The sequence below is a fragment of the Triticum urartu genome, chromosome 2A (assembly GCF_056163025.1).
Source record: "Triticum urartu cultivar PI428250 chromosome 2A, HENAU_Tu73, whole genome shotgun sequence".
Taxonomy (NCBI): Eukaryota; Viridiplantae; Streptophyta; class Magnoliopsida; order Poales; family Poaceae; genus Triticum; species Triticum urartu.
The window spans coordinates 700,346,999-700,366,386 of NC_141874.1; the positions used below are offsets into that span (position 1 = coordinate 700,346,999).

General features: G+C 50.9%; 3 protein-coding genes and 1 long non-coding RNA gene across 7 annotated transcripts; 3 read left to right on the forward strand and 1 right to left on the reverse strand.

Annotated features, from left to right (window-relative positions):
• Positions 1-771: 771 nt before the first annotated feature.
• LOC125539840 (uncharacterized) lies at positions 772-1,793 on the reverse strand. The gene is made up of 2 exons (XM_048703355.2): positions 1,356-1,793; positions 772-1,195 (listed from the first exon to the last, which is right to left on the reverse strand). The coding sequence occupies exons 1-2, from the start codon at positions 1,776-1,778 to the stop codon at positions 1,091-1,093; spliced, it is 528 nt and encodes a 175-aa protein (XP_048559312.1). The 5' UTR covers positions 1,779-1,793; the 3' UTR covers positions 772-1,090.
• A 1,190-nt stretch (positions 1,794-2,983) lies between these two features.
• LOC125539842 (anthocyanidin reductase ((2S)-flavan-3-ol-forming)-like) lies at positions 2,984-5,711 on the forward strand. Of its 4 annotated transcripts, none has more exons than XM_048703359.2 (6): positions 2,985-4,106; positions 4,182-4,413; positions 4,538-4,738; positions 4,824-4,983; positions 5,056-5,272; positions 5,375-5,711. In XM_048703359.2, the coding sequence occupies exons 2-6, from the start codon at positions 4,252-4,254 to the stop codon at positions 5,520-5,522; spliced, it is 888 nt and encodes a 295-aa protein (XP_048559316.1). In that variant the 5' UTR covers positions 2,985-4,106; positions 4,182-4,251; the 3' UTR covers positions 5,523-5,711. The 4 variants fall into 4 exon arrangements, with proteins under 4 accessions (XP_048559317.1, XP_048559316.1, XP_048559315.1 ...); XM_048703358.2 differs by having other exon boundaries at positions 2,986-4,106; positions 4,189-4,413; XM_048703357.2 differs by having other exon boundaries at positions 2,987-4,106; positions 4,247-4,413.
• Positions 5,712-7,139: 1,428 nt separating this feature from the next.
• On the forward strand, positions 7,140-8,746 carry LOC125527876 (anthocyanidin reductase ((2S)-flavan-3-ol-forming)-like). Its single transcript, XM_048692380.2, has 5 exons — positions 7,140-7,282; positions 7,372-7,538; positions 7,660-7,860; positions 7,973-8,349; positions 8,436-8,746. Exons 1-5 carry the CDS (start codon positions 7,165-7,167, stop codon positions 8,581-8,583), a joined length of 1,011 nt encoding a protein of 336 aa, XP_048548337.2. The 5' UTR covers positions 7,140-7,164; the 3' UTR covers positions 8,584-8,746.
• A 4,029-nt stretch (positions 8,747-12,775) lies between these two features.
• On the forward strand, positions 12,776-16,065 carry LOC147986910 (uncharacterized). The gene is made up of 3 exons (XR_015615248.1): positions 12,776-12,962; positions 14,344-14,418; positions 15,740-16,065. It is a non-coding gene; the product is annotated as an uncharacterized LOC147986910 (long non-coding RNA).
• The last annotated feature ends 3,323 nt before the right edge of the window (positions 16,066-19,388 follow it).

Genomic DNA, 19,388 nt, shown 5'->3' on the forward strand with positions numbered 1-19,388 from the left:
GTTCTCACTTTGAAGTGGACACAACTACCTTCTAATGTCCTGTTGTTAGGTACCAAAGTTGGTCACGGGATGAGTTATATTCAATGCTTAGTTTCTTCCATAGATTAATCTTGAGTTCTCGTGTGATTTTATTCATGGGTTGTGACTCATAATATTTTGTATTGGATCAGTGTGTGAACTGAGAGGGAGACAAATCCTATGATGGTGAGTAGAGTTGTGTTACTACATTATAATTCCACATTTATTCCCTCTTAAGATTATAATTTGAACTAAAACCACGACGAGTAATTTGGAACGAAGGTAGTACGTAATATGATACTCGCCTCGTCCGAAAATACTTGTTATCAAAATGAACAAAAATGGATGTATTTAGAACTATCTTTTTATTCATTTTGATAACAAGTATTTCCAATACACGAATTCTACTTGTGGTAGAAGACGAAAACAAGTCAAGATGAGCCGGAGATAGTTAGCCAAATCTGCAAGGAAAAATGGACGGTAAGGAAGGAGCCACATCATACGAGCACGTACCACCACTCTCCTTGCTTTAAAACTAGTTCTAATTTGGCGAGGCATAATCAGCATAATCATTACCACACATCCAGGGGCTCCATCTACTAACTTTACCCCAAAAGCCATGGACAGGATGCAGTGCAAAGATTGAGCCATGTGATATGTGTGCAGCAAAGAGGGGAAAAGGACAATTCCGGAAGGAGGCCAACCACAAGCAGCGACAGCAGGCCTACCACTACCATACATGAGAATGGCAAGTTTGGAGCTGAAATCATGCCATCAATCATCTCATATCATACTATCATGCTTGCATAACAGATCGGGTGAAGAAGCAAATACTAGCACAAGTACATACGCTCACCACATCACATGCCCGCTTGAAGGTTCCGATTCAATCGCATCACTCAACAACAATAGGACGATAATCGTCAGGAAAGAAAGAAAAACCTCAATTTGTCCTAGTAGCAAAAATCTGGCGGCGCGTTGGCCGCCAATCGCCGAATTAATAGGGTAGCAGCCAGCCTCTCCCCGCGAATCGCACGAAGAAGACGACTGGAAAGAATCCCCGGGGGAATTTTCAGCGGTGCGCCGTGACGAGCGTCTCGATGAAGCGCAGCCCGTCGAACCGCGGCGCGAACTTGTCGTCCCGGCCGCCGCTCCCCCCGCTCGACGCCGGGGATTCCTGCGGAAAGCAGAGCGCGTAAGAAGAGAGCAGTTTCAAATTTGAAGAAGCCGTCCGTCGTGATCCCAAATCAAAATCAAGACCGGATTGCTATCGTAGGAGGAGATTCTTCGGGAGGGAGGGGGGGATTGGGGGAGAAGGAGGAGGCCGTGATCCGTACCCGCTGGCGGAGGAGGAACTCGTCGCATCTGCCGACGGCGACGGCGGCGGCGGGCTCCGTGGGGGCGCAGTCGCAGGCGAGGAGCTCGGCGCCGGAGGCCACGGCGACGGCGGCCGCGGAGGCGACGGCGGCGGCGACGCCCCACATCATCGTCGATCCAGCAGCCGCTTTCCCCTCCTCCTGGCTGGTGGGGACGGGATTCTTTGCTTGGGCAGGGCAGGCTGGAATGGAGGTGACGGCTAGCCGCGTAGCATTTTTTATAGTCTGTCTGCGGCCGGACTTGAGCGCGGAATTTAACGGGATTGAAATGTTGGTGCCGTGTCCGGGAAAGGCCCGCGCGGCGCGGTCGACGCGGGCGGCGGCGGGAGAACGGACGGACGGACGGGGTGTGGATTTCGCTGGCGGATGGGCCCGCTTTGCCATTAGCGAGGTGTCCGGAAATTTTTGGCGCGTCGGTTGATAATCCGCGCTGAACAAACGCGCAGCACCGAGTCGGACGACGCGCTGGTCGGCGTGAGCGCGAGCCAGGAACAAGTCAGAGACGACGGCCAGACGGGGACTGCGGCGTCGCTACGCTGAGGCGAGGCAAAGGGTTGACGAGTGCGGGAGATGGTCGTCGGTGCCCGGGAGGGTGTGGAGATAGAGGGAAGGCCGGAACCGGAGGTGGCTGTTCTGACGTCAGCGAGCGGGTCGACCATAAAAAAAACAAGACCACTCAGGACTAGCCCTTGCAAGTATATTTTTATAGAAGAAAACTCTAAGCACCAACAGGCCGCTTAGGACTCGAACCCGGGTGGGCCAGCTCACTCCTTATGATCCTAGCCAACAGGGTGACAACCTGTTCTCGATCGACAAGAACGGGGCGGAGGTCAACGGCTTGTATGACGTGTCGAATTTTCTCATCTGTGTGATTAATAGCTTGCCCCTCTGTTGGATGGGCGTGTGGATGTCGCTGGTAACAAATTTGTAAGATGAAATGGACAAATTTAACGACAATATACTAAAGGGCCATCTACTCCTTTTTATAAATAAAATACAACTCTAGTCCTTGTAATCCTAGCTTTCTAAAGCACAAACAAGAATGAACCATGACATGGGGACCATACTTTTCAAAGTACAATCGCAATTTGCTCAAGGGAACACAAGTTCCCTTCTTTCTCGTTTAATATAGTTTATTCAAACCATTGCATGAGAATTGCATGCGAATATTATAGAAGAAAGAGATACAAAGTTTTACAAAACAAGGACGACCCAACAAGTAAAAAAGACAACATGGACAAAAGAAGGCGAAAAGCTAACACAAAAGCGACCCTATGCGAACAATGACCTCAGGCATTTAGCGCCGACTTTAGACCACTTGAGTGTGTCACATTTGGTTTTGTCTAAGATATAGTCAGTGGAGCTAGCTTTGTTATCAAAAAACCAGCTATTACGCCCGCCCCAAATTGTCCAAGCCACAAGACGGCCATGCTGTTTAACTTCTTTTTTTCAGTCGAAGGCACTCGTCCTAACCGTCATCCACCAGGATAAAATGGGAACTACGTACTGGAGTGGTATTAGGAAGGCCGATCTATTTCAAAGTTGAGCACCAAAATAGGGGGGGCGCTGCCGGCGCACGCATCGCTGAGCGAAGCCCGGTCAGTGCAGGTGGCGGTGGGGCTGCCATCCTTCCTAGCGGTCCCCTTCAGTGCGGGATGCAGAGGCCCTTGGGGGTGCGGCGTTTGCACAGGGCGCGTGACAGTATCATGGTCGGCGGGCGCTGATGCAGGCGGCAGTGATGGCTGCATTGGCTGCGAGGCCTCGCCCAGTCGTGGAGTGGCGAGGGCGGCGAGCGGCTAGTGCAGGCGTTCATGGCGGCGGGCGGATCTGACATTGTGGTGAGGCGGGCCATCGTTGGCGGGGTCCGGCTCCTGGCTCTGCGCGGGTCGGCTGCCGTTGTAGCTCCGGTGGCAATGGTGGCTGGTGGGCATTAGGGCGGCGTCCTTGGATGGCGCGGGTTGGTGGCGGTGCATGCCAGCCGGATTTGGCGTTTTCTGGTAGGCGATGCGGCTTGGGGCACTGGCCCGGCGTGGCTGCTGCTTCGATTGTGGGCGGCGGCGACGAGGCCCTCTCGGAGTGGCGGCTTCCATTCGCCAAGTCAGCATCACGGCTACAGGCGGTTTGAGGGGCGGTGTTGGAGATGCCTTTATAAAACACAAATATGACATAATTTTCACAAATGTTGAGAAAATATATAAATGTCTCTCGGTAACGCACGAGGCAATTTCCAAAAAGAACACTACTCCTACAGAATAGGCTATGCAGTGCACGAGAGGAATCATTCATGGAGCAGGTGGTGTCTCTGTATCTGTGTGGTGCTGCCGATGGTGCTTGCCATCTGCCACGGCCCCATCCCAAACCCAAACCTACCTGTACCGACACCAACCTGCTTTCCTCTTCGAGTGCTCTCGCTCACGAACCCCACCGATCATCCACCACCTACCAAATGCAGTCGCTGGCGTTTACCTGACAGACAGACAGCCACGAGTGGGCGCACACAAGCACCACTCCACCAGAGGGACGGAGAACTCCGGCGCTCGAGCTGCCACAGCAAGTAGCAGCGCCCGGCGGCCGATATGGCGTCCGCGGCAGGCGACGGGACGAGGCGGAAGACGGCGTGCGTCACCGGAGGGAACGGCTACATCGCGTCGGCGCTGGTCAAGACGCTGCTGGAGAAAGGGTACGCCGTGAAGACCACCGTCAGAAACCCCGGTAATTTAGATTGGTTCTTCACTTCTTCTCCTCAGTGTCGATCTGAGCTCGAGCCTGATCTGTCATGGTGCCAAGAATTTAGAGTGGTTTCATTAGTCTCGGAGGGTGACATGCACTGTGATCTGATCAACGGATTCCAGATGACATGGAGAAGAACTCGCATCTCAAGGATCTGCAGGCGCTCGGCCCCTTGGAGGTCCTCCGTGCAGACCTCGTCGAAGAGGGCAGCTTCGACGGCGCCGTCGCCGGCTGCGACTACGCCTTCCTCGTCGCCGCTCCGGTGAACCTCTACGCAGAGGACCCTGAGGTGAACGGCACCAACCACCACACTCACTGTCGTTTTGTCATCAGTTCGTCAAGTGCACCTGTACACGGCGCGCATTATTCAGGCTGTCGGCACACTGCTTTTTTAATTCGTCCCGCGATGGCAGAGAGACGTGATCGAGCCGGCCGTGCACGGAACCCTCAACGTGTTGAGGTCGTGCGTGAGAGCGGGCACGGTGAGGCGCGTGGTCCTGACATCGTCGGCGGCCGCCGTCTCCAGCCGGCCGCTGGAGGGCGACGGCCATGTCCTGGACGAGGATTCCTGGTCCGACGTCGAGTTTCTTAGATCGACAAAGACCGGTGCTTGGGTACGCGTTTTGAGTATTTTCAACAATCTGTTGAATCATTTCATTGACCGACGCAACAATGACGCTCACCGCCGTGCTCGCGCAGGCGTACCCTGTGTCCAAGGTGCTTCTGGAGAAGGCGGCGTGCGCGTTCGCGCTGGAGCATGGCATGAGCCTGGTCACTGTGTGCCCCGTCGTCACGGTGGGCGCGGCGCCCGCGGCGAAGGTCAACACCAGCGTGCCCGACATCCTCTCCCTGCTGTCCGGTGAGGCCTGAAATTAAACAACATGTCAGACTGGTACATGCGCGTTACATGGCGTGGGTGCGATGGTGTCAGGCGATGATGCGAGGATCAGCAAACTTGAGTTCATCGAGAGGGTGACCGGCGCGATCCCGATGGTCCACATCGACGACCTCTGCCGCGCCGAGCTGTTCCTCGCCGAGGAAAAGGCGGCGTCGGGGCGGTACAACTGCGGCAGCGTCAACACCACCGTCGTGGGGCTCGCCCGCTTCCTGGCGGCCAAGTACCCGCAATACAATGTCAAGACCGACCGGTACGTACGAACGCCTCGTCAAGATCTCTGTAGCCATGGCGAGCTCCGACGTTCGTGCATCGGGGATGCGTATGTAATGGTCGATTTGTTTGTTTGTTTCAGGTACGCCGGTCTCACCGAGAAGCCGAGAGTCTGCATTTCGTCGGCGAAGCTCGTCGGGGAAGGGTTTGAGTTCATGTATAAGACCCTGGACGAGATATACGACGACGTCGTCGAGTACGGTAGGGCCTTGGGAATCCTTCCGTGCTAGTATGATGGATGATCTTAGAATCAAACGACGCGCTTGCATGGAAAACAGGCTTAGCCTCCTTTTTTTTACTGGATAATAAGCTTAGCCTCCTATAAAAGTATATGATGAAATGTGGGTGTTAGTTCATATGAAAAGGATTTGTAAAACATTATGAAAAGTGATATATGGAATTATGAAGGTTCTCTAGAATGCTTGCGATTTGCTCGTTACGTTCTCTGAACAATGGTTCGGATGAAAGACCGACACCGTCAGGATCCAAGAATATCAATGGTTCAGATGAAAGACCAATGCCGACTGGCCAAGAATATCTGTTGGAGATACACCTCCACACACTTTCCGCTGAAGCACCGCCGGAGCGAAGATAGGACCAGAAATACTTTATTTTAACTATATAGGAGTTGCCGCCTGGCCAAGACACCAGAACTACCTAAAACAAGGATGGGATCCCGGGCGCGACTATGTATCTCTTGCTGCGACAGAGAGCACAATGTCACCTGCAGTACTCCATAATGGGCCGGCCCAGCGATCAAGAGGAGCACTGGCACCCTAGCCTTTTTTCTTTAATTAATTTTATTTATATTTTTCAAATGGGAATTAATTTTCTATAAATTTTACAAATGTTCACCACACGTTCCAAAATGTTAACGCCGTGCTCAAAAGTGTTTCGCAACTTTTTAAGATTGGTAGAAAAATGATTGTGACAACTAAAAAATGTTCCTGCATTTCAAAAACAAAATGTGATTTTTTTTCAAACTATGTATACAATGTATAAAAATGTTTGCATGATGCAAAAGAATATTTTCCACCATAAGAGAAAATGTTAATAGTATTTTAAACATATGTATGTGAGAACTTTAGAATTTTTCTATAAAATGTAAAGTAATGTTTGCATAGTATAATTGTTTTTCTTAGCATTCAAAAACTTAACGTGATATTAAAAAATATCGTCGTGTTTCAAAAAATGTTCCTTACTAATAAAACGTTTATAACAATGTAAAAAAGTACACATGGTTTAACAAAATAGTTTCATACCAATTAAGAAAATATTCAACGTGTACCTGAGAAAAGGTTTAACATTTATCAAAAAATATCCAAAACATGTATTCACAAAAATATACATCATGTATTTTGAAAAATGTTCAACGTGTATAAAAATGTTCCACATGTATATAAAAATGTACAATGTGTTTTGAGAAAAGTAGACATGTGTTGAAGAAAACTAGGTAAAAGGAACAAAAGAAAAAGAAAAAGGAAACGGTTGAGAAGGATCGATCATTGACCTCTCGATTCTTCCCCAACGCCAACAGAGAAGGAATGTGGTTTCTCCTCCTCATTCCGTTAGCTCTGGTCATCACGACCTGCGTGGCCAATTCGCTTTTGATCGGCAGCGCCTCATGTAGACTTTGGAGATACTATAAGAGAAAACCGTATGGTCGTCTTCGGCATTCTTTTGTTGCTGCCACCGCACCGCTGGTCATCGATCACGACTTGCGTGGCGACCAAAGCAGCAGCCACCAACATCTGTGCATAAATGCACGCACGTCCGTACTTGAGTTGCCTCTCAGCAGCCAGAGAAACAGAGCCCTGTGCTAGAGCTATTGCCAGGAGAAGAGAGCTCAGCTCGGTAGTGATCATCGGCGATATGGCGACGAGGAGGAAGACGGCGTGCGTCACCGGCGGCAGCGGGTACATCGCGTCGGCGCTGGTGAAGATGCTGCTGGAGAAGGGATACGCCGTCAAGACCACCGTCAGAAACCCCGGTAATTTGATTACGTCTTTGTTTGCCTCCGGTTAAGAATGAGGGGTTTGCTCTCTGAATGAACCCGACCATGGCGTTTTGGGTTGGCAGATGACGCGGAGAAGAACGCGCATCTCAAGGCCTTGGCAGCGCTCGGCTCCTTGGAGGTCTTCCGCGCCGATCTGAACGAGGAGGGCAGCTTCGACCACGCCGTCGCCGGCTGCGACTACGCCTTCCTCGTCGCCGCTCCGGTGAGCCTCATGCCAGAGAACCCTGAGGTGAGCGACAACCACCAAACTCACACACTCTTCCGGCTGTCATCACTGACTCACTCTCTGATCCCTGAAACTATCAACTGTCCAAATCGCGCACTGCCTCTAATTCAACTGGCGATCGCAGAAAGACGTGATCGAGCCGGCCGTCCACGGGACCCTGAACGTGATGAGGTCGTGCGTGAGAGCGGGGACGGTGAAGCGAGTGGTCCTCACATCGTCGGTGGCGGCGGTGTCCAGCCGGCCGCTGGAAGGCGACGGCCATGTCCTTGACGAGGAATCCTGGTCCGACGTGGAGTTCCTCAGATCAACAAAGACCGGTCCCTGGGTACACACACACACACACACACACACACACACACACACATATATATGCACTCTCGATCTGTTGAATCATTTCACTGAGAGATGAGACGGTGATGCATGCTCGCGTCGCGCAGGCGTACTCCGTCTCGAAGGTGCTTGTGGAGAAGGCGGCGATGGCGTTCGCGGAGGACAAGGGCATCAGCCTGGTCACCGTGTGCCCGGCCGTCACGGTGGGCGAGGCGCCGGCGGCGAACGACCTCACCAGCGTCAGCATCATCCTCTCCCTGCTGTCCGGGGATGATGCGTATGCCGGCGCCCTGGAGCACATCGAGAGGGCGACGGGCTCGATCCCGATTCTGCACATCGAGGACCTCTGCCGAGCGGAGATGTTCGTGGCCGAGGAGGAGGCCGCGTCGGGGCGGTACATCGTCTGCGGCCTCAACCCCACCGCCGTCGAGATTGCCCGCTTCTTGGCTGCCAACTACCCGCAGTACAAGGTCAATACAGATAGGTACGAATGGCGAGTTTGTTCTGAAGCTCGTCAATTGCCATTGCCAATGTATACGTAAGTGTTTTGTTTTGATTGCTTATCTTCAGGTTCAGAGATCTCCCTGAGAAGCCGAGAGTCTGCATTTCGTCGGCGAAGCTCGTCAAGGAAGGGTTTGAGTACAAGTACAAGAACCTGGACGGAATATATGGCAGCGTCGTCGAGTATGGAAGGGCCTTGGGAATCCTTCCCTACTAAGAAGTATGATCGATCTTAGAATCAGACGATGCGCTTGGAAGCAAAATAAGCCTTTTAGTCTCCTGAAGAACACAAATGATGAAATGTGGGTGTTCAGTTCATATGAAAAATGTATTATAAAATGTACTGTAGTACTTGTATGGAAAGTGATAGTTGTGTCTGATGAGAGCATATGCTCAGTCATGGTGAAAAAAGCCATAGTCGTGCACGTAGATAAACCGCCATTAAAATCTCCCCCAACGCAGAAGAAGCCTTCTTGTTTTCCTCCTTTTCTCTCTCTCTCTCTCTCTCTCTTGATTTTTGAATTGCTTTTTCCTCACCAGCTGACATACTTTAGTGGCCAAAATCACTGTTTCAATCTCGTGGCCAAAGATTAGCATATGATTTGACCCATGTTTAAAAGTATAGCACGATCTGACCCTTTAGTGTACCGCCCTACACAGCAACGATAGGGCTACCCGGACTAACGTCGGGGTCTACCATCTGGGCTATCGCCGGGGTCAACGGTGATAAATCCCAGTCAACGCTTACTAACCATGCCGACATGGCAGATGGCAAAATGGCTACTGCTAAATGTGGTTGTGGTAGACCAGTTACCATATCGTCAGGGTCTTTGCCGGTATACCCCTCAAAGGGTAAAGGCGCGTTGGAGTTATGGGGTGGGTCACACACCCACGTGCTGCACCCTAGTCGAACAGGACGAACAGAGGAGGCTCCTCTCTCCTCTTCTTTAATCCCCCTCAGACCCCTGCTTCAAACAATTCATCTTTTTTGTGAGTCTTGCCTCCCATGCCTAAGTAAAGTAAATCTCCTCAAAAAAAAATTGGTCGATTCTTCCTATTTTGTGTGCATTTTTTAGCAATATGTGATACCCTAATTATTGGTGAATATTGTTATTTCAGTCATGGTGAAAAAAGCCGTAATCATGCACACATAGATAAACCGCCAATAAAATCCCCCACAATGCACAAGAAGGCTTCTTGTTTTCCTCTCTTTCCCTCTCTTGAATTGCTTTTCCCTCACCTTTAGTGGCCAAAATCACTGTTTCAACCTCGTGACCAAAGATTAGCATATGATTTGACCCCTATTTGAAAGTATAGCACGATCTGACCCTCCGGTCTACCGCCCTACACGACAATGGTAGGCTACACGGGCTATCGCCGGGGTCAACGGTGATAAATCCCAGTCAACGCTTGCTGACCATGCCAGCATGGCAAATGGTAAAATGGCTACCGCTAAATGTGGCGGTGGTAGACCATTTACCCTACCGTCGGGGTCTTGGCGGTATACCCCTCAAAGGGTAAAGGCACGTTGGAGTCATGCGGTGGGTCACCCACCCACGTGCTGCACCCTAGTCGAATAGGACGAACAGAGGAGGCTCCTCTCTCCTCTTCTTTAGGGCCAGTTTGGTTGGCGTCCACACCGCTACGTGCCTGGCATGGATGGTGCCTGGAGTTAGCCTCGTAGTTGTTTGGTTTGTGTCGTGAGAAAAAATGCTTTCTTGGCCTGGCTACCCCTCCCTTGTGATTAGCCTGGTGAAGTAAATGAAATAGGATCCTTAGCCAAGGCAAAGTTATTAGTCTGGCCGAGGCAAGTGGAACTGGACGCCTGGACGGCTGCCTGACATGCAAATTTGTGATTCTGTCCAAACAGCAGAAGGTAAATATGATGTGACATATTCTAATACTCTAACCAGGCATGGCACAAACCAAACAATGCTAGCCTGCCCAGGCAAAAAGGTAGCACATTCTCAGGCCAGTTCCAGGCACTCAGTTTTCTTAGGCACATTGTGGTGGACACGAACCAAACACACTCTTAATCCCCCTCAGCCCCCCTCAAACAATTCATCTTTTTTTGTGAATCTTGCTTCCCATGCTTAAGTAAAGTAAATCTCCTCCAATTTTTTAGTTGATTCTTCCTATTTTGTGTGCATTTTCTAGCAATACATGATACCCTAATTATTGGTGAATATTGTTATTTCAGTCATGGTGAAAAAAGTCGTAATCGTGCACACATAGATAAACCGCCATTAAAATCCCCCACAATGCATAAGAAGGCTTCTTGTTTTCCTCTCTTTCCCTCTCTTGAATTGCTTTTCCCTCACCTTTAGTAGCCAAAATCATTGTTTCAACCCCATGACCAATTATTTGGGCTGGAGGTGAGGATGGATGGTCGGCGCTCGGCGGGTGGCCTGGTGGGGCCTGGCAGCGGTGGGGTGGTCCGTTTCTAGTGGCGGTTACTGAAGGCGACAGCGAGTCCCACGAGCAGGCTAGTGGCGGTGCTTCGATGGCTCGGCCAAGATGGAGTCTTGGCGAGCAGCGAGCGGCTGGTCAATCCTGCGCGGCGTGGCGAGCGGTGTTGCTCTTCTGCTAGTGTCGCCTGGGTTCTTCCGTGGAGAGGCATGTTCAGTCAGATGCATGGCTGTCCCTTGGTGGGTGACAACTTTTGCGGGCGTCCGGGACCTGGCCGGAGGAGCTGGTTGGCTGCGGGTCCTCGCACAGGTTGGGAGTTGGTGGTGTGGCTGTGGTTACCCTACCAGGCGGGCTGTCGTTGGTCCTCGGCTTTGCAGCTACGTCGGCAAGTGCTGCGGTGGCGGCGGTGTGAGATTTTCTTGGACAGTTCCTTCAATTCCATGGAGGTGTGGAGATGGGCTACACGCAGATGAAAATCTTGCACGGCGTCTGCTGGGCCAGCAATGATGGCACCCGCGTATGTCATTCTTCTCCTTGGAGGCATTGTCGAGCGTGTTCACCTTTCCCCTCGCGCCCTTGGAATTGGTGGGTGTCTTCGGGCGAAAGCCTCGATTCGGCTCTTGGATCGGCACAATGACGGCGTCCTCGACGTCACTCCTCTGTTGGGAGCATTTTGTTTGGAGACATGCTGGCTCCTTGTTACTCTCGTCCGGTGTTCGCCGCTGTCCTCGGTTGATCCTCCGTGGCGCAATGTACGCTCGTCGTCAGTATGTCCAACATGGTGGCTTCCCGAAGCAGATCGAGTCCTGCCATCCATCTGCCACTTTCTCTTAGGCGCTTCGGGTGGATGGTGCATCGGCAAGTGAAGTTCTGCGGCAGTTGGTGGTCTTGGAGTTTTCCGGCGTCGGTCGAGACGCGGTTCTGTGTATCGCTCCGGGATAGGCTCTTTTGCGTTGTAACTTGCTTAGTGTGGTGTTTGTCCTTGGTCGTGTCGGGTGTGGTGTTTGTGTTGCATTCGTTGTTCGCATCGAGTGATAGCTTTCTTGTAACTATTACTCTACCTTCTATAAAGCTATGGTACGCCTAGGCATACTCTCAAAAAAAATTATGAACGTTCTCTGAATAATGGTTGTGTTTGATGAGAGCATGCTCAGTCATTGTGAAAAAAGCCGTAATCGTGCACACGTAGATAAAACCGCAATTGAAAATCTCCCACAGTGTAGAAGAAGGCATCTTGTTTTTCTATCTTTCTCTCTCTTGAATTACTTTTCCCTCACCTTTAGTGGCCAAAATCACTGTTTCGATCCCGTGGCCAACGTTTAGCATATGATTTGTCCCATGTTTAAAAGTATAGTTTTGATCCGATTGTGACACCCGGATAATTAAGCTACAATAACCCTCTATAAATGTTGCCACGTTATCTCGATTACTGTTGCTAATCTTGCGTTAGTTCGAAACTGATTCAAATTCAAATTCAAAATCAAGCAAATAATAATTTTTTTAAATATTAAAACTAAAATGTTCGGAGTGAGCCAAATAAATCCTCACTAATAATGGTGGAGAAACCAACAATTTTAAAAGTATCTGAATGCACTAAAATAAATAAAACAGTGGTTGAAACAATAACTTAATTTTTTATTTTTATTAATAAATAATACAAGTACTTTACTTTTGTCCCAAACTTTTTGTGAGAACAATTGATTTTACAAATCAAATTTAGGAGTGGGTTTCAATTTTTGTAAAACTATAAACTATCAAATAAGTAAAAGAAAACAAAGACAAGAAAATAATACGAAAAGAAATTAGAAAATAGAAAAGAGTAAAAAGAAAAACAAATAAAAGGGAAACCCCCTGCTCTCCCTGGGCCCTGGCCTAGATGTCCAACGGCCCAGCCAACCACGGTCCACTCCCCGCACCCCTGGCCTACAAGGCCTCTCACACCCCACACGAAACCCTAATCCACACCCCCACTCCCCCCACTCGTTCGCTCTCCCCTCCTCCCCCCTCCCCCCTCCCGATCTAGTTCTGGATCGGGATCGAGCCCGGCGGCCACCGCGCCACTCGGCGTCACTGGGCCCCGCCGTCGCCGGTGCACCACCACCACCCGGACCTTGTCGCCTTCTCCCCTGCGTCGTCGTCGTCCCCGACATCCTCCCCGCGCCCCACTGCCTTATCCCTACGTCCCTCGTGAGCTTCCCCCACTCTCCCTCGCGCGCTCGTCGGCTCGCGCCGCCCGCACCCCGCCCCGTCTCGTTGTGCTGCCAATCGCGGTCGTGCTCGCCGCACGACCTGCCTATTCGCGCACCTGGACCACCCCGCACCCACAGCTCCGCTCGCCGGGTTGTCGCTGCTGCCCTCGCACCTCACCGCGCAGTTCCTGCCTCGCCCCGCAACCGCTGCTGGCCCCTCCGCACGCGCTCGCGCAGGCCTGCGTGCCTCCGCTCGCCGACCACGCCTCCACCCCAGTCTCCGCGCGCGCCTTGCCTCGCCGTTGCCGCGTCGCTTGCCGTGGCCCCGCTCGCGCCCTCCTGCTGCAGCTCACGCATGCCCGCGCCTTCACCTCCCCTTGCCCCTGCTCCCTGTCCTCGCTACGTTACCCATAGCTCGCGCGCGCCGTCCAATGCGGCCCTCCGCTCTCACGCTGAGCTCCGGCCGCCCCCGAGCCCTGCTGCTTGCTGCGCCCCGCTACCGCCGCCTGGTTCCGCTCCGCCCCGCTACCGCCGCCTGGTCTGCTCGTTGCCGCCAGGTCCGGTTCCCGTCTCTGGCCGCGTCCTTGGCCGCCCCCTCCTCCCCGCCTCTTCCACCGCCGCCTCGCGCCGGCGCTGCTGCGCTGCGGCCTCGATCTGCTGCCGCGCCCCGATAGCCTTGCCCCGCCGCGCTCCATCGGGCACGAGCGCCCGCAACCAGCGCCCGCCCCGTTAACCGCTGCCCGAATCCACTATGGCCCCTATGGGCCTATGACAAAGGGGCCCACCCCCATAATGTTTTTATAATTTTTTTTAAAAATTTATTAAATTAATTAAAACAATAATAATTAATTAAAGAATTACTTAAGTTAATTAATCATAACTAGATTAATCTAATCACTAATTAATCTAATTAACTAGTGTATGATAGTGGGACCCACACGTCAGTTTGACCCAGTCAACACCCTGTTGACTGCTGACATCATGCTGACGTCAGCAAACACTATTTTGGATAATATTGATTTAAAATAATTAAATAAATCCTAAAAATGATTTAAATCTTTTAAAATTAATATAAAATAAACCGTAGCTCGGATGGAACTTTGTACATGAAAGTTGCTCAAAACGACGAGACGAATCCGGTTACGCAACCCGCTTGTCCGCCACACCTCCCTAGCATAGAGAACACACAACTTTTTCTCTCTGGTTCATATGTCCGAAAACGTGAAACATCAGAAATACTTTTCCGGATGTTTCCCCCTTCGCCGGTATCACCTCCTACTGCGTCAGGGCACACCTAACAACGCTCATTGTCATATCATGCATCGTCATGCATATGTTTGCATTATATTTATTGTTTCTTCCCCCTCTTCTCTCGCTAGACACCGAGACTGACGGCGCTGCTGGTGCCCCGACCGACTATGTTGTTGACGACCCCTACTTACCAGAGCAACCAGGCAAGCCCCCCCCCCCCTTGATCACCAGATATCGCCTATTCTCCTCTCTACTGCTTGCATTAGAGTAGTGTAGCATGTTACTGCTTTCTGTTAATCCTATCCTGATGCATAGCATGTCATTGTTGCTACAGTTATTGATACCTTACTTGCAATCCTAATTGCTTAGTATAGGATGCTAGTTTATCATCAGTGACCCTACATTCTTGTCTGTCTGCCATGCTATACTATCGAGTCGTGATCACTCGGGTGGTGATCGCGGGTATATACTTATACATATTATATGATACTTGTGGTGACTAAAGACGGGTCGGCTCGAAGAGTACCCGCGAGTGATACACGGATTGGGCCCGAAAGGACATTTGTCCCGACGGCCCTCTGAGTGGATCTTTGTGGCGGAGCGACAGGGTAGGTTGAGACCACCTAGGAGAGAGGTGGACCTGGCCCTGGTCGGCGTCCGCGGTTATTTCAAAATAACATGCTTAACGAGATATGGGTATTTGATCTGAGTCTGGCCATTGGCATATACGCACTAACCAACTACGCGAGAACAGTTATGGGCAGTCGACATCGTGGTATCAGCCGAAGCCTTCTTGACGTCAGCGACTGGGCGTCGCGCGCTGGGTTGGATTGGAACGCCTGCTCTTGTATAAGGGAGGCTAGGTCTTCTCGCCGGCCGTGTTCGCAACGTGCAGGTGTGCAATGGGTGATGGGCCCAGACCCCTGCGCCATAGGATTTAGACCGGCGTGCTGACCTCTTTGTTGTGCCTAGGTAGGGCTGCGACGTGTTGATCTTCCGAGGCTGGGCATGACCTAGGAAAGTGTGTCTGGTCAAAGGGGATCGAGCGTGTTGGGAAATGTGGTGCACCCCTGCAGGGAAGTTTATCTGTTCGAATAGCTGTGTCCCTCGGTAAAAGGACGATCCGGAGTTGTACCTTGACCTTATGACAACTAGAACCGGATACGTAATAAAATACACCCTTCCAAGTGCCAGATACAACCCGGTGATCGCTCTCTCACAGGGCGACGAGGGGAGGATCGTCGGGTAGGATTATGCTATGCGATGATACTTGGTGAACTTACCATCTACTCTCTTCTTCTGCTGCAAGTTGGAGGTTGCCAGAAGTGTAGTCTTCGATAGGACTAGCTATCCCCCTCTTATTCCGGCATTCTGCAGTTCAGTCCACATATGCTACCCCTTTTCCATTTGATACCAATCCATACATATGTAGTGTAGCTCCTTGCTTGCAAGTACTTTGGATGAGTACTCACGGTTGCTTTGCTCCCCCCTTTTCCCCTTTCTATACCCGTTTGTTGCGACCAGACGATGGAGTCCAGGAGCTAGACGATGGAGTCCAGGAGCTAGACGCCACCGTCGATGATGACTCCTACTACTTTGGAGGTGCCTACTACTACGTGCAGGCCGTTGACGACGACCAGGAGTAGTTTAGGAGGATCCCAGGCAGGAGGCCTGCGCCTCTTTTGTTCTGTATCCCTACTTTGTGCTAGCCTTCTTAAGGCAAACTTCTTTAACTTATGTCTGTACTCAGATATTGTTGCTTCCGCTGACTCGTCTATGATCGAGCTCTTGTATTCGAGCCCTCGAGGCCCCTGGCTTGTAATATGATGTTTGTATGACTTATTTTATTTATAGAGTTGTGTTGTGATATCTTCCCGTGAGTCCCTGATCTTGATCGTACACATTTGCATGTATGATTAGTGTACGATTGAATCGGGGGCGTCACACCGACCCTCCGGCCTACCGCCCTTCACGGCGGCGTTAGGCTACCCAGGCTAACATCGGGGTCTACCATCCGGGCTAACGCCCTCACGGCAGCATTAGGCTACCTGGGCTAACGCCGGGGTCTACCATCCGGGCTAACGCCCTTCACGGTAGCGTTAGGCTACCCGGGGTCAACAGTGGTAGACCCCAGTCAATGCTTGCTAACCACGCCGACATGGCAAATGGCAAGGTGGCTACCACTAAACGTGCGAGTGGTAGATCAGTTACCCTACCACTGGGTCTTTGGTGGTAGACCCCTAAAAGGGTAAAGGCACATTGGAGAGGGTGGGTCACCTATGTTGGAAATATGCCCTAGAGGCAATAATAAATTAGTTATTATTATATTTCCTTGTTCATGACAATCGTTTATTATCCATGCTAGAATTGTATTGATAGGAAACTCAGATACATCTATGGATACATAGACAACACTATGTCCCTAGTAAGCATCTAGTTGACTAGCTCGTTGATCAATAGATGGTTACGGTTTCCTGACCATGGACATTGGATGTCGTTGATAACGGGATCACATCATTAGGAGAATGATGTGATGGACAAGACCCAATCCTAAGCCTAGCACAAGATCGTGTAGTTCGTATGCTAAAGCTTTTCTAATGTCAAGTATCATTTCCTTAGACCATGAGATTGTGCAACTCCCGGATACCGTAGGAATGCTTTGGGTGTACCAAACGTCACAACGTAACTGGGTGGCTATAAAGGTGCACTGGGGGGTATCTCTGAAAGTGTCTGTTGGGTTGGCACGAATCGAGACTGGGATTTGTCACTCCGTGTAACGGAGAGGTATCTTTGGGCCCACTCGGTAGGACATCATCATAATATGCACAATGTGACCAAGGAGTTGATCACGGGATGATGTGTTACGGAACGAGTAAAGAGACTTGCCGGTAACGAGATTGAACGAGGTATCGGGATACTGACGATCGAATCTCGGGCAAGTATCGTACCGATAGACAAAGGGAATTGCATACGAGATTGATTGAATCCTTGACATCGTGGTTCATCCGATGAGATCATCGTGGAGCATGTGGGAGCCAACATGGGTATCCAGATCCCGCTGTTGGTTATTGACCAGAGAGTTGTTTCGGCCATGTCTGCATGACTCCCGAGCCCGTAGGGTCTACACACTTAAGGTTCGATGATGCTAGGGTTATAGGGAAAGTATGTGCGCGGTTACTGAATGTTGTTCGGAGTCCCGGATGAGATCCCGGACGTCACGAGGAGTTCCGGAATGGTCCGGAGGTAAAGATTTATATATGGGAAGTCCCGTTTTGGTCACTGGAAAAGTTTTGGGTGCTATCGGTAACGTACCGGGACCATCGGGAGGGTCCCGGGGGTCCACCAGGTGGGGCCACCAGCCCCAGAAGGCTGCGTGGGCCAAGTGTGGGAGGGGACCAGCCCCAGGTGGGTTGGTGCACCCCCCCACCAAGGCCCAAGGCGCGTGGAGAGTGGGAAGGGGGCAAACCCTAGGTCCAGATGGGCCTTAAGGCCCACCCTAGGGCGCCCCCCTCTCTTCCCCCCTTGGCCGCACCCTAGATGGGTTTTGGGGCTGCCGCCACCCCTAGGGATGGAACCCTAGATGGGGGCGCAGCCCCTCCCCTTCCCCTATATATACTTGAGGTATTGGGGGCTGCCCAGCACATGATTTGATCTTCCTCTTGGTGCAGCCCTACCTCTCTCCCTCCTCGTCTCTCGTAGTGCTTGGCGAAGCCCTGCTGGAGTCCCGCGCTCCTCCACCATCACCACGCCGTCGTGCTGCTGCTGGACGGAGTCTTCCCCAACCTCTCCCTCTCTCCTTGCTGGATCAAGGCGCGGGAGACGTCACCGGGATGTACGTGTGTTGAACGCGGAGGCGCCGTTGTTCGGTGCTTAGATCGGAATCGACCGCGATCTGAATCGCTGCATGTACGACTCCACCAACCACGTTCTTGCAACGCTTCCGCTTAGCAATCTACAAGGGTATGTAGATGCACTCCCCATCCCCTCGTTGCTAGATTACTCCATAGATTGATCTTGGTGATGCGCAAAAAATTTTAAATTTCTGTTATGATCCCCAACAGTGGCATCATGAGCTAGGTCTATGCGTAGTTTCTATGCACGAGTAGAACACAAAGTAGTTGTGGGCGACGATTTGTTCAATTTGCTTGCCGTTACTAGTCTTATCTTGATTCGGCGGCATTGTGGGATGAAGCGGCCCGGACCGACCTTACACGTATGCTTACGTGAGACTGGTCCCACCGACTGACATGCACTTGATGCATAAGGTGGCTGGCGGGTGTCTGTCTCTCCCACTTTAGTCGGATCGGATTCGATGAAAAGGGTCCTTATGAAGGGTAAATAGCAATTGGCATATCACCGTTGTGGTTTTGCGTAGGTAAGAAATGTTCTTGCTAGAAACTCATAGCAGCCACGTAAAACATGCAATAACAATTAGAGGATGTCTAACTTGTTTTTGCAGGGTATGCTATGTGATGTGATATGGCCAAAAGGATGTTATGAATGATATATGTGATGTATGAGATTGATCATGTTCTTGTAATAGGAATCACGACTTGCATGTCGATGAGTATGACAACCGGCAGGAGCCATAGGAGTTGTCTTAATTTATTTATGACCTGCGTGTCAATCAAAACGCCATGTAATTACTTTACTTTATTGCTAACAATTAGCCATAGTAGTAGAAGTAATAGTTGGCGAGGCAACTTCATGAAGACACGACGATGGAGATCATGGTGTCATGCCGGTGACGATGGTGTTCATGCCGCGCCTCGAAGATGGAGATCAAAGGAGCAAGATGATATTGTCCATATCATGTCACTTTATGATTTGCATGTGATGTTTGTCATGTTTACATCTTATTTGCTTAGAACGACGGTAGCATAAATAAGATGATCTCTCGTAATAATTTCAAGAAAGTGTTCCCCCTAATTGTGCACCGTTGCTAAGGTCCGTTGTTCTGAAGCACCACGTGATGATCGGGTGTGATAGGTTCTAACGTTCGCATACAACGGGTGTAAGCCAGATTTACACACGCAATACACTTAGGTTAACTTGACGAGCCTAGCATTTACAGACATGGCCTCGGAACATGGAAGACCGAAAGGTCGAACATGAGTCGTATAGTGGATACGATCAACATGAAGATGTTCACCGATGATGACTAGTCCGTCTC

What these genes read in the sequence shown, in the direction of transcription:
- LOC125539840 (XM_048703355.2), bottom strand. Translation starts at nt 1,778, where the DNA reads ATGGCAAAGCGGGCCCATCCGCCAGCGAAATCCACACCCCGTCCGTCC. An exon ending in AGTTCCTCCTCCGCCAGCGG is followed by an intron (nt 1,196 to 1,355) that starts GTACGGATCACG and finishes TGCTTTCCGCAG; the next exon opens with GAATCCCCGGCGTCGAGCGG.
- LOC125539842 (XM_048703357.2), top strand. Translation starts at nt 3,971, where the DNA reads ATGGCGTCCGCGGCAGGCGACGGGACGAGGCGGAAGACGGCGTGCGTC. An exon ending in GACCACCGTCAGAAACCCCG is followed by an intron (nt 4,107 to 4,246) that starts GTAATTTAGATT and finishes AACGGATTCCAG; the next exon opens with ATGACATGGAGAAGAACTCG. An exon ending in CGACAAAGACCGGTGCTTGG is followed by an intron (nt 4,739 to 4,823) that starts GTACGCGTTTTG and finishes GTGCTCGCGCAG; the next exon opens with GCGTACCCTGTGTCCAAGGT.
- LOC125527876 (XM_048692380.2), top strand. Translation starts at nt 7,165, where the DNA reads ATGGCGACGAGGAGGAAGACGGCGTGCGTCACCGGCGGCAGCGGGTAC. An exon ending in CAACAAAGACCGGTCCCTGG is followed by an intron (nt 7,861 to 7,972) that starts GTACACACACAC and finishes CGCGTCGCGCAG; the next exon opens with GCGTACTCCGTCTCGAAGGT. An exon ending in TACAAGGTCAATACAGATAG is followed by an intron (nt 8,350 to 8,435) that starts GTACGAATGGCG and finishes GCTTATCTTCAG; the next exon opens with GTTCAGAGATCTCCCTGAGA.